This window comes from Labrus mixtus, chromosome 12 (genome assembly GCF_963584025.1).
Source record: "Labrus mixtus chromosome 12, fLabMix1.1, whole genome shotgun sequence".
NCBI lineage: Eukaryota > Metazoa > Chordata > Actinopteri > Labriformes > Labridae > Labrus > Labrus mixtus.
The window spans coordinates 8,494,887-8,509,166 of record NC_083623.1 but is presented as its reverse complement, the minus strand read 5'-3'; the positions used below and the strand labels follow the sequence as shown (position 1 = coordinate 8,509,166).

Below are 14,280 nucleotides of genomic sequence, written 5' to 3'. Positions count from 1 at the left end.
TGGCTGTTCGGAGATTTAATTTATCTCATGCTCTCGACACGGGTTCGGGAAAGCCCCTTGAGCCTGCCGCTGTAGTATCCATTCTTTCACCCATTAGTGCGGTTTCTCCTTATTTGTCGCCTCCGCCTCTTCTTTTGTTTTTCCACTAAGACCAAGGGCTGACAACGCCAGTGCCATTTTCAACTTTTTATCAGACATTATTCTCTATTTGTAGGCTACCTATAATACGAGTGGTGCACGACAGTGGTGTGAAAATGGTCTTCTCATTTCATAACAACGAGCTAGCTCCGCCCCTCACGCATGCGCAGAACGTACGTGGTGGTTGGCTGTCGGCTGTAGTCTTTGCGGTGTGTTCTAGTGCAACTTTTTGGCCAAGACGTGAGGCGACGCCCCGGGCAGCCTTCGTCGCCACTAGTTCTTTGCCGTCTGCTTGGTGTGTCAGGGCCTTTAGGCAATGGAAAGTGAGTTATATTCTTTCTGAAAAAAATTGGGAATAATTGCTCAAAGCAAAATTGCATTGAGTCACAAAAGCCAGTGGTTTGACTTGATGTCAGGTTCTTGTCTCTGTAGATTTCACCTGATCATTTTAAACCTGATCTCTTGACATTAGCATCTTTTGATGTGTGGCTCTTTGTATCCTTCTTTCTTCATTCATGTCAAAACTCGGATAAAAGGCCTCCTTTCTCGCATTTACTATTTCATGTATTATACAGAAGACTCTGCTCGCTTCAAAGAGATTTTTTGAGAGACTAAATATCATCTGAGATGCTCGTCCACTGAGCAGCTGAGAAAGCGTTGGTCTTACACTGGACAAACTGCACAGACATCTTTCACACTGTAAACTCTGTCTATAAAAGGCCCGAGGCCCTGCTGTGTACGAAACGCTTAACCAGCCTTGCATTGAGTACAAATGTTGTTATGTTTTGTTACACGCTTTCTTGTGTGTGTGATTGAGGTTATAATTTGATTTGTCTCCAAGCAGCACTGAGACGGATGACTAAAAATCTGTCTCTATAGCTACTGAACACTTTGCTATCTCCAACACAACAGGCCCTTACAGTGCCAATGACTTTGATTGAAATAGCACTGCTGGACAAGCAGAGAAATTGATGCAGACATTTTTAATTAAAATGTAATAGCTTCATTACGTTCTCTCCATCATTGAGACAGGAGACGACTCACAATATGTTCTAAAAGGCCACTCTATGCACAATTTTGTTCCACCTTTCAGTACCTTCCTGTGTGGCTGAAATGCATTGCTTTGTGCTTTAGTCGGACCGTGATGGCTCGGGGTATGATACCTGATATCCACTGCAGCACTTCACTAATGCATTCTCTTTCTTTTATTGACCAACGCCATTTCCTTCCTGCAGAGATATATTCACCTTCTGCATGAACATACACAATAGGAAAGATCTCTCGTCAACTTTTTCACACAAAGTACTGCAGAGACGACCTCCTCTGACATAGCACCCGTAAGATGATGACGCTCCTGTATCTGCCTGTGACTCATCCTCATTATCTGCAAATTATACCACGGTATGGCAGAGATATCTTTTTGAGATTTGTCATTTTACAATGTGTCCAACTCCTTGTGAAGATGTTTCTAAAAATGATCCTCTGCCTACACTGATTCGTTGTCCAGAGCTGTAAAAAACAACGCATTGACCATGAAGCCAAACTAATGAGCTTAAAGACTAAAATGTAGAGAAATCTCTGTCGGGATTTTTCCACTGTGTTGTACTTTTTCTGTTGCACACTAATAAACATAATTTTTCATATTCAGTTCTGGTTATTACAGATTTAAAGATGGGTTGAATCCACATTTTTCAAAATAATTGCACTGACAATGTTTTTAATAGGAGCATTATTAATTATTTGGCAACATATTATCAATTGTGATTCTGCAGTTTGTCGTACTGTCTCCCCGTTAACATCCGACAGATTCCTCTCTCTGTATGTGAAATCATTTATTCGATTTGGCATTTGGTATAACATTACAGCTGAACATTTCCCGAGGCACGTGATATGATTTTAGATTGATTTCCTACCTTCCCAGCAGCAGCAGGAGCAGGTTTGTCTTCATGCCAGGCCAATTCTGAATTAAATTCAATTTAGATTGCTTATCCCTCACAGAGAACACAACCTGACATTTAACTTTATACAAAGTTTCTTTCTTTCTGTTTTTTGTTTTTTTTTGTTGAGAGGGTCACGCCTGAATAACCGCGCATTTGCAGCTGCATCTCGCATACCCTCGTGTTCACTCTAAAAGCATTGATTTGAAGGCCTTGCATTTCAGTTGCTTTGCGTTTTCAAATATCACTGAAGATGGAGCACTCGGCTCACCTCGGCTGTCGTTCCACACAATGTCTCCTCCATGTCTGAGCACACAGAAGTCTGCGAGGTCATGTTTATACTTGACTGCACATAAGCTTTTAAAAAGTACAATCTCTCCTCTTTGCTTTGACATTTTTATGAGCCTCACATTTTCTGATATCAATTAGTTTGTCGTATTTACTTGACTGAAAATCGGATAATGTCCACACAGTTTTATGGTTGTCAGCTCCTTTGGACCTGAAAACCCTAGATAAAACGACACAGAGAGCTTTGAACACATTATAGTAAATATAATGGAAAAAGGTTATGCCAGGTAACATATTTAAACCAAGCACAACAAAAGAAATGAATAATTTCTTCAAATTCCCATTCTTTCAGTCAGAACTAGATGTTTTGATGCATGTGAACAGGGTCGTCATTTCCTATCTGGAGTTAAAGTTTGACTTCAAACACACATTTAATGTGACCTGACTAAATTCATCAGGTTCTGTTTAACAACATTTCTTACTTGATGATTGCTTGATTAAGAAAATACTACTTGGTGGGTTTTTCAGTCCCGGGGGAAGACGGTTCCCAAATGTAGATGCCACAACCTTAAAGGCACGGCCTCATTTACTTTTCAGTCTTGTGCGAGGAACAACCAGCAGACCCTGGTCAGAGGGACCTCAGGGACCTGCTGGTGTTACATGGCCTCAGCAGCTCAGTGACGTAAGTCGGAGCTTGACCATGCACCGCTCTAAACACAATAACAAAAACTTTAAACTGGATTCTGAAACTGATGGGGGGGGGGGTCCAGTATAAAGACATAAGGACAGGTGTGACATGGGACCGTCTAGATGATTTCTGTTTGCTGTTAACATTGTGAATAACTACCCTTCAGTTTCAATTATAAGAAAGTAGAACCCATTGTAGACGAGGGGAGATGTGGTTCAATTGAAAATGAAATAAAACTCTTAATGTTGGGGGATTTCTTTATTTGTTACCATATGCAGACAGATTTTTCCTCCTTATTTGAGTGCCTCTCTAATTTCCTTGCTGTACTTAGTGGGCTGATGTGCTTGACGAGGTGGAAAATGTGCTTTTTATTGTACAGTAGCTTTGCCGCGTCTCCTGAGTCTCCGCTCATCTGATTTGATGCTGTAGGTTCTTTTTTTTTCTTTTTTTCTCTTCACACAACAGCTGTGCTTCTCTGTGTTAATGGAAGAGATTAAATCCACTGTCATCAAGAACTTAATGATTTGTTGCTATTCTGGTCCTCAAACTGGGCTGTCAGGCTGCAGATATTAATCTATCAGTCATGCATTATCAATCAAAGGGTTATTGCTTATAGTTTCTCGGCTAGATCTGAAAAGGAAAAGGATATCTTTGTAGGATTCATAGAGAACGAGCCTCGTGTATGCTCAGGGTTTGGTTTCTAACTGAAGCTTGCATCAACACCTTTCTGTCATTTATCAGTGTAGCTCGACTGAAACTGTGTCCTCTCTTCTTTTTTTTTCCCCCACTGTGTTTCAGCTACTTGAAGGCAGCTTCATGTCCCAGGTCAGCCACGAAGTCGACGGGCTTATCTTCCAGCCGTGCGGGGTGAGTCTCCATGCATGTCTCACAATCTGTTACCTTTCACGCCATAGGTTGACTGTGGGTTACACCTTCTTTTTTTTTTTTCTCTCAAAAAAAAAAACGCTCCTACATAAAAATATGACACTTCTCCAGCCGGCTGTTTGTCACTCTTTCATAGAAAAGTCTCGCCTACTGTTGTTGTAAACAAACCACACTCCTGCGTGATTTCACATAAACAAAACTCCCTCTGTATCACACTGCACAGTAAAACAGGAACATGGCATTCTTTATGATGGAAACGGCCTTGGGTTAGAATGATGATTTACTCTGCGTTAGAAAAGCAGAAAATCACTTTTATCTGTGACAGTAATGCTCTTCCTCCTTGTTCTTTCTGTGATGGATTCAAGGACCCAGATTCCACTGACAATCACATAAAATATATCTCACATCACATAAAGGTGAGGATAAGCATATATGGAACCTTGCCGCAGGTCGATAAAGTGCATACTGACTCTTGTATTGTCGTCTCAGCTCTGGTACATTCTTTTTCTTTGAATGGCCTGTTTCTCAATGTGTCTAAATTCTATAACTTCTTCAACATTTGAATGGTTTGCTTCAAAGAGGTTTATTTTAGTGCATTGAGGAAGTTATAGAAAAAGAATGTATCACAGCTGAGACGACAATACAAAAATGACTAGTCGCTGGTCAACACAATGGAAACGCTTCTTTTTAATAAATAAGTATAAATTTGAATATTAAAAATGAGACCCATCTTAAGTAAGTAGGGTCAACATTACAATGCACAGGTAGGTGCTCCGGCCCCAGTTTCAAAAAAGCAATACTTTAAAAAACAGTAATACAGTATTAAACTGTAGAATCAAAACAAAAAACCTTAAAAACTCTTTGTATGTAATAATGATGATGTGTTGTTTTTTTCAGTAGAACTGATCAAAACCAGACATTAAAAACTACCTGACCAGAGTAGAAACACACAGATTACACACAACAAGAGAACAGTAGCATTATGTTAAATTCAAAGAAACAATACTGAGTTGTAAATCAATTAAATTGTATAATAGTGATTCTTTTTTTTACTCTAGAGTCTCTGATTTTATCATTTGTCATACATTTGAGCCGTTATGGTGAATTTGTAAAAGCTACACGAGCAGACAAATGTTTGTTGGCTTGTTTGAATCTAACAGATTTGCATTACAAAGAGCTGAAAAAGCACAAAGGATTATGGGTGTTCACATTTTGTGTGTGGACACCTGCTTCGATTTAGTTTTGACCACTTACATGTTGACCGTCTCTTCAGTCAGAGCTGAATAATCAATGGGATAAACAAAGGTAGCCACTGCACAATGAGATGTTGTATCAGGTATTTGGTTTCCCTGCTTTAGACTGTGTTTGTTTCCACTTGCATTCATTACATTCAATCCATAAATACAGATCTGTCTGCCCCATGTGAGGAAGGGTGTGATTTGAAAAAGTCCTTGTTTGTGTCTTCTTCATTCCCCAGTTTCTCCCAAGTATCACCAATAATCTAAAAATAATGAAAACACTTTATAATGAAGCTAATTTCCCCCGGGCTGAATAAGTGGATACAGTTCTTGTTATTAAATTTTCCCTTTAAGAGGGGCGCAGATGTAATCGCGGTTAGGTTCCGCCCCATCAATGGAGGCTTTAGTTTCTTTAGTCATGGGCTCCAAGTCAGATCTGTGGCTTCTTCACCTTATGTAATTCCCCAATCTCTCATGCTGATTTCCTACTCCATCCACTACCCTATCAAATTATGGCAAAAAGCCCAAAAGTACACCTTTTAAAAAAGATTTCCCTTTAAACCTCTTTTTCTATTTTTTTAATTAAATGTTTTTTTTTATCATGAAGATAAATGAATCACACTTACAGCAGTAAAGGAACGCTTACTGCTAACCTGCTCAGTTATATGAGCGTTTATGCATGACCCTGATAAATAAAAAGATAAGATGTTGCACAGGACATAAACCAGACACAGGGCTGCAGAATATGGCTCTGTTTGCCTTTAAGTGTGTTGTTAATCAAGGGTGATTAGGTATCTTCACTCCTTATTGAAAGCAGGAGACGCCTCCTGAAATTCTCTAGAAATCCCTTATCACTCGGGCCCTAGTCTTTATAGAGCAAATAAAAAGTGGCTATTCTAGGGAAACTTATTCAAGTAGTCTATGTTGTTGTCCCTCTTGTTGTTGGCTTTTTTTCCCCCTTTTTGCTTTTCTCTATGATTGGTGAAGTAATTGTGTAAAACTGTGTCCATAGCCATCAGCTAGAAACAGTTCTCAGCAGGGGAGTTTGAGAGAATTTGGCAGCTGACACGTTTGTCATTTGCGAATCCAAAGCTAGGTAATTGTTGTCCCTGTGCTTGATCAAAATGATCAACATAAATGTCGTATTTTTGCAGGTGCTTGTAATTGCAGCCTTTCCATTGTGTTTAGTATAGACCTGTCGGGTAAATTATACTCTACCGTTTGTATTGGGAAGAGAAAGTGACAAATCTTTCCCCCCTTCATGTGATGCAAGACACTCTTCAGAGATTTTGTTTTTGTTTTTTGGGGAATGTAATGCATTTCCAAATAATACATAATCCTGACGAGATACTGGATTTGGATTTATAGCTTCGGGGTTGCTGGGTTTTCCCTCTGTGAATTTGATGGCTCATGATCAATTGGGTCAGACAGGTGTTGTAATCTCCATGGCTGCTGGATATGAGGATGTCCTTTGGTTTTATTGAACCAGGTGAGAAAACAACATCATCCGCATCCCAGTCACGGATTAGAAACACACTGTTAAACAAGGCTTGTGATTTGTTTGGACAGGTGCTCTTTCCAAATTTGAAATGATTGCTGTTCAAAAAGCAGCCAGGTTGTGCAAATGCTCTGTCAATAAGAAAACTGATTGAACGGGCAGGCTGTTGTTTAAAAAAAAAAAAAAAAGTCTCTGTTTTTTTTTTGGCATCTGTCTTTTTTCGCTGTGATTATAACTCTCGCCTTATTTTGGATGAGAGTCCTTTCACAAAGCTGCAAGGCTGCTACAACACACATCAAATTAAAGAAATTACCCCCATTGAGCAAGATTTCCATTTATCCAATTAAAACTGTCCTTGTCAAATTACCAATCGTTAAATGGTCTTTCAGCAGCTTCATGATTCCGACAGAAGGAAGTGTCTCCAAACTCTTGAAGGTCGGCAGCTGGTTCTGGTCCGCACAGGCGCTCAGACAAACGGGCCGGCTCAGAAAAGCTGGCATCGCCAATGTGGCTGAATGATGATGCAAATAATCTGCCATCTGATGTGAAGTTACAAAAGACAATATTAAAGCTGTTTGAGCAGCTCAATGACAACAAATAAACTGAATCCTTTATCTGTGAATCTTCTTTAAACAGAACAAAAGCCACGTATCATTTCCATCCATAAGACAAAAAAAAAACAGCACATTTTTTAAATAATTACACGTTACATAAAGAACATTTATATGCAGCAAATACGCTTAAATGCAGAATAGTACATAGCTGCTACTTCAAGCACCTGATTGATCACGGTGATGTTTTATATATGCATGCATCTTCTCAGTGCTTAAAATCTTTTGATACTATATATCATGGTGCCTTGGGATTCATAAAACTCTCAGAGCGCTGGCTCATCATCTTACATTGTATGATCGAGTTGGCTGGCCTGCATTGTCGGTGCGTTGACAAAATCATTGGCATGTCTTTATTTATAAGGCTGTACTGAATCTGCTCCCTCATACTTGTGTTACTGTATTCATCTAAAAAAAAAAAGTGCTGGAAGCTAAAGTCTTCCCTCTGAAAACCAGTCACAAAACGTACTGCTGTTATCTGTTCCCAAAGTGCGTCTTGAAACGGCGAAAAGGAGTTTCAGGTGCGCTGCTCCTGCAGGATGATCTGTGTCTGGGGGAACTGGTCTCCTTAAATCTTTTTAAAAGTAGATTGAAGGTGTTGGAGGAGAGTGCTTCAGGTTGTAGATGCTTTGAAAAACGACTTGTCTTCTCTGTGACTCAGGACATGTTGATCTGTGTCTGTAATCCTCTCTGTTTTATGTCTGTAACTTGTTTGTTGTTGCTGCTGTCCCTCTTGGCCAGGACACTCTTTCAAATGAGATTCTTAATCTCAATGAGGTTCTCCTGGTTTAATACATTTAAAAGAAAAATGAAAAAAAGATGAAACACTTCCAAACCGCAGGCTTTGTGATGGAAGAGTGACAAAAACAACACTGCAACAGAGGTCATAACCATTGGAATGAATACATTTTTAGCAGGGCTGTGAAACAATTAAAGATGTGTTAGTTAATCGTGATGAATCACATTTTCAATCTCATGTTTGGAATTCCATTATTCCTCATTTTAAAATAAAGATTGTTCGGCTTTATTTGGAATGATTGTCTTGAGCTGGGCGTATTGTACTTGCTGTTTGAAATCATCCTGCTTTTATTTTGAAATAAATTAAGGACCAACTGGTAGATTGAAGGTTACAACATTAACAGGCAAAAAGGAACTTGTTACAGTTTAGAAAATGGAACAAAAACAGCTACAAAGACGGTAAAAAAGTGAAATGTTTGACGTCATAAGGGGGTTTTGACTCGTCAACTCTGCTGTCTTTGAGTTTTTTGACGCAGCAGTGTAATTTTTCTCCAGAATGTGACTACAGGGAGACATAGTAAAGGGACAGAATAGCATGCAGTTAATCGCAATATTGAAAAGTTTATGCTTTCATTTCAGACCTGAATCACCATCAACTAATTGATGCTGACAGCTCTTACTTTTATGCTACCTCTTAGAAGCCTTTCTTCATAGCCATCATATACATTTATGTCTATCAAGGAGAAATCATGGTGCCAGTGGGATCGTCACAGTACTCTTCTTTTAGTGTTTTCAAACTCTCTGTTTGGTTTTGTTTTTTGAGTATCTGCGTTGCGCTTTTTAGATGTTCTATATTTGCTGTCGTCATGGAAAACAACAGAAATAGACGGCAGAAATATCTTTTGCATTCTGCCTCTACATCAGCTCAGTCAGTAATGGGAAACCCTAACCTCAGGCCAAGGGAGATAATGCAGTGTGATGGCCTACACTGAGTACACACGAGTAAACAGCTCTGAAATACTAGAGCAGTGTTTTCCAAGAGGCTATTAAATATTAACTTGGTGGAATTAAGGACATTGCCTAGAAGAAGATTAGGGAATAAAGGCTACTTTAACATGTTTTTTCTCTGCACAGGAAGCCAGTATCTAGGAGCTTTATGTCATGTTTGTCATCCTGCATATAAAGAAAAAGTTTGGGTATTTTATTAACTGAGTGTTGAGTGCTGAGTGCTTTTTTGACCTTTAGCTTGTGCACATTTAATGTCATTGGGTTATTGATTGACACCTCTGCTAGTATATAAAATCTCCTTCATATGCCATCCTATGTAAATTGGCCGTTCATTCTAAAGGATGCTGAGCAGTGGGAGCTATCATGGTTTTTGCGGAGGAGCTCTTAATGCTACCTCCCCAGGCGATGACTTGAGGATCTTAAAGAAGTATATTCTCCTTCTGGGAAATCTAGAGTTCCATTGTTTTTCCCTCTTCAGTTAGAAATATTCTTTTGTAAACTGTGTATGTGGTGGGATGCTTCTTTCTGCATTCATTGGCTAAAGACAGTAAGAATTGTGTTCACCTCTCATGGGACCATTATAAATAAACGGAGCGCTACACAAAAAGAAAAGCTCTGATAAAAACACATTTCCATTTTCCAAATGGCGGAAAAGGTACAGAATATTTAAGTGCACAACAAAATCACAGAAAAGTAAGGACAGGTGATTTCTGTGGTTGCTTGCAAAAGCTAAAAATGCAGAGAGCCTCTCTGAAAAAAAAAAGTCATTGTTATACACTTTCCATTATGCAGCCTACAAAAAGTGTTCTTTTTGATCGGGAGTGAATATCTTAAACCCACCTAAATTCATAATCCCTATTATTCCCATTGTGCATTAAAAATCAAAAACAATTTGTAGGCATGTGACTACAAGGTGTTGTTTTAGAGTCTCTTTGGATGAAACAGGCAAACCCAATCTACCCTAATGCTATCCAGGAAACCCATTGGTGGTCCACTGATTTAAAAGGAAGTCATGGCCAGGAGTCCTTTGCCACTACCTGGTGGCTTCATCAGAAGCACCCTGAAATTTGAAAAAGCTCCCAGAGGCTACATCATTGTCAGACCATAGCCGACAGGTTCCAAGATTGCTACTTTTATAAAACGGCTAACGTCCTTCAGAGCTCATTTGGAGGCGTTTAGCAACAGCAAAACATTTTTTAAACCTTGAAATCATCATTGAACACTATTTTCAACAGGTCTGTTTTTTTCCCTGAGAGGAGTAAAAAAAAAAATAGAAAAAGAACTGCGAAGTACATGTTGTTATAATGGTTTCTCATTTCCTACAGATAGCCGGAGTTTTCTTTGTTTAGGAATCAGTATCAGGGCAGAAGAATAGCCTCATCGCTGCAGCGTAACGACCCCTCATATTCAAACAGAATTTGCAGGGTTTTGCTTAAGTGCTGAGACGTCTGATCTTTTGGTCAATTTCAGCCTCCAACTAAATATTTGATAAGCTTTCAGTGTACAAGCACACAACTCTTTCACAAAAGGCTGAATCTCAGCAGTTTACAGCAAATCCAACAGCTTGAGCTGGAGAACGACTTTGAATGCTAATCGGCAACACTTCTAACTTCCACTAATGTTTATAGGTAGCTGATGGGTTTCAGATACATTGATTTTGTTGATCCATGCCTTCTAACTGCATCAGTAATCTCTCCTTGTGTGACTGGGATCAGGGTGGTCTTGGGGTTTATCTCAGCAGTGTCTTGCTGCCGTGATGCCCATTAATATTAGCACAAAGGTTACCGCTGCTGCAGCCCGCAGTCAGTGGGTGTGTTATCTCCTCCAACACATGGCGTCCTTGGAATATGTTTCCTTTGTTTGGAGAACATCAGAAAGATTTTGCATTTAGAACAGAACCATTGCCACAGATGGCCGAACTGCTGATGGTAGAGCGCTCCAGATGGCGATCACTGTATGAAGATTACAAAGATTTTTTATTCTGTTTTTTTTTTTTTTTTTTTTTTAAATCTCAAGTCTTTTTGACTCTACTCTTAAATCCAAGTCAGTACAGAAGGGGGGGGGGGGATTCATCTCAGTTTTGGACGCAGTGCAGCTTTTGCATGATATTTTGAAATATGGTCCCCATAAATATAATTGGTTACTGTTCATTTTATGTGGCATCATGAATCAATATAAGCATTTTATGTGCTTTGCTGTTCTTCAGAGCATCAATGTGTCAAAGCTGCAGACTATTTAACTCCAGATTTACTACTTAAGCACCCACAATCCTTTTATTCCTTAACCTTGTTTATTCCAAGACAAATCCTTTCTGTCAATGCACCAATTTTGCTCATTCTCCCAAACCCGCCTCCCCTCAAAAAAAAAAAAAAAAAAAGGAAACGGCATCTGTGTTCTTGCCTGAGCTGTAGCTGCAGAAACTTCCCTGTGTGGATCAGATTTATCGAACCTGTCCAGCCTCACGTCTGTAATACACACCTTAAGAGGGCCTCGGCGCAGAACGCTGTTATTGAAATGAACTCTTAAAAAAATTGTGTTAGCAGACTACGTACCTTGCAACAGACCCTCGAGCAAGCATTCCTCTCCTACATTAAAACAGCATGTGTTTATAATGAAAGGCTCTAATTTAGTTTGTCACCTCCCATTCATCCGTGATTATGATGGCATGTTGTAAAATTAGAAAAGCAGCCCCCATGATATGAAGGAGACACTGCACTATTTATGAATAATTGCAGCAGATGTTTGCTGTGTTTGTTGGTATATCTCATATCTCACATGTTTGGTGGCAATCATTTATTTATTGCTCATTTCCACCAAAGTCAAATCAGTAGGAGAGGGGATTAATATTTATATTCATGCAACAGTGGTCTAATGTTAGAAAATTCAAGTGAATTTTATCCGTGATAAGTCTCATAGTATGGTTTATATTACAGAAGTTGAAATAACAGAAATTAAGGTAAAATATTAAAGGAGCAATATGTAACTCTGACACATACTGGTTAAAATTGCTTCTTCCAGTCCAAATTCAAACAATGTGATTAAAGGCAGGGTTGGTCATTTTCTCCAGATACACTTTTTAAGATTGTGGTTAAAATTGTCTCGTGCATGTAAGTGAGGGGCGTGGCTTATGAGGGATCACAGAGGGGAGGGGGTGTAGACGGAGCACTGAGGGCAATGCTACTTTCAAAATCATGCTAGTTTTAGGAAATTACCAACCCTGCCTTTAATCCCGGTAAACTGTTGCTATTGAGCGATTAATCACGCTAATGTTGTAATCGTTTCACAGCCCTGGGTAAAATGAAAGCCTACTTCATACAAAGGATTTGAAGGTGGTTATGAAACAACAACAAAATGAAAACAAACTCTGACACACTGCACAAACAGAAGTGGTCTCAGTCTGGCTCAGTGTTATTTTGTGGCCCTACAAGGACCCTGTTTTATTCCTGTGGAAATATGGATTGCAGCAGATCAAATACAACCTGGCTATTTCTGGATTTTAAAAGGGTAACAAATCTCACATCAACAGCCGATCAATATCCTGTCACGCTGTCTGTTTGCTTCTCTCCCCCTCCTCCTGTTTCTACCATATTGACGGCAAGGAAGGGCAGCAGTTTGACACTTCAGATCACCACCGACACAATGACAGTGTTTAACTGATGCCAGCTGTAGTTTCATTATATAGCCTAAAGCTGTTGGTATGATAGTAACTAAACTAAAAAGTAAAGCGTGGTGGTTTTGATGAATCTTTGTTGTAATTTTGGAGGTGCACATTTCTTCAGGAGCTTGAATGTACCGTTCATGCTTGGGTAAGCATTGTTGCTGTATTTTTCCTGTGTCCAATTTGGACAGTTGTGTAAAAGCATTTGCTTGTGGGAGTTCTAAAAGTCTTAGCTAGCAGTTTTGTGGAATACTAAAAGTTTTTTTTTTTTTTATCTCTGTTGCCAAAAAGGTTTAGTTCAAGAAGAAATAGAAAAGTGCAGAGCCAGCGGAGGAGCACTTTGTCAGCTTTATAGCTGGTGATGCCTGCAGTCATGTCACGCTCACACTTTCAAAAGTTTGTTATATTCAGAAGCCTTAAACAAGAGAGGGTATAAGAAAGAATATTCAGGAATAAGTGAAACATTTGAGAAGTGAGGGGCAACAAGATGGAAAAAAAAGTTACGGAAAGAGTCGTCAAGATGTAGTAAACGGTTCTAATTAGAAAACGGAGAGGTAGATGGAGAAGAGGGGTATCAGTAAATCTTGTAACCACTCAGTTAAATATACAATGGTGAATGGACTTGAGCTCGTATAGCACTTTTCTAGTCTTCCAACTACTCAAAGCACTTTTACACTGCAGGTTGCATACCTACCCATTCACACACTGATGGCAGCGGTTCCTATGGAATGCGTCCATCAGAAGTAACTAATCCCATTCATGCACTGCCCACGAAGCAGCATGAGCTACTTGGGGTATACTGTAAGTATCTTGCCCAAGGACACAATCGGACATGTGTCTGCAGGAACTGGGGATCGAACCCTGGACCTTCCGGTTGAGTCGACCACCTGAGCCACAGCCGCCCCACAAGAAAACTCCACAATGCATCTTTAATTTACTTACTGAGTATTGAAAAGATTTGACAGAAAAGGACTCCATTTCAGTGGGTTAATTTTATTCTGTTATATAAAAATAGTTCTATATTCTAAAATGTTAAATTGTGTTTAGTTTTTTGAATTACTGAAGAAGCCATATGGCCTCACTTTTGCATTCACACTGTGCATCTCACTCTGTTTTCTCTAAACAACTGCTGAATTTCTACAGAAGGGGCAATCATTTATATGCAACCAAACATCATTACATGAAAATGAGTTTGATGGATGAGAGATGTGTTCCCAAATGGGAGGTCGGGGTTTTTTTTCTCTGTCTGTTTTGCCCCTCCATAATAAAACTCTTTGTTTTCCATGTGCAGTCACTTATTGACGAGACCAACAAAAGTAATGGAAGTGCGAGCGCACTCATCTAGAAATGAATTCGAAGGTCGCCTGTTTATTTAATTTGTAGTCTGATTGCGTTTTCACAGCCTTGTTGCTATGGTTATGCAGGCTCGGGTGCATTTAGAGCAATTTTTTTCTTTGCTCGGAAAAAATTTTGCATCCCGGTTTTAGCATGCAGGGTTAGAAACGAGCCCCGACAGCTGCTCGGGGTTGAGGATTTTCAGGGGCGGAAAATGACTTCATCAGTTGAGGTTTTAATGTGCTGTTATTGATTCTG

The 14,280-nt window shown here is 39.4% G+C and overlaps 1 protein-coding gene across 1 annotated transcript in view; it reads left to right on the top strand.

Annotated features, from left to right (window-relative positions):
- The window catches only part of rngtt (RNA guanylyltransferase and 5'-phosphatase), an 82,402-nt gene that overhangs the window by 47,889 nt on the left and 20,233 nt on the right, over positions 1–14,280 (top strand). Inside the window, exon 12 of the mRNA XM_061051798.1 lies at positions 3,850–3,918. Within this exon, the coding sequence (XP_060907781.1) occupies positions 3,850–3,918 (69 nt within the window). The remainder of the gene's footprint in view (positions 1–3,849; positions 3,919–14,280) is intronic.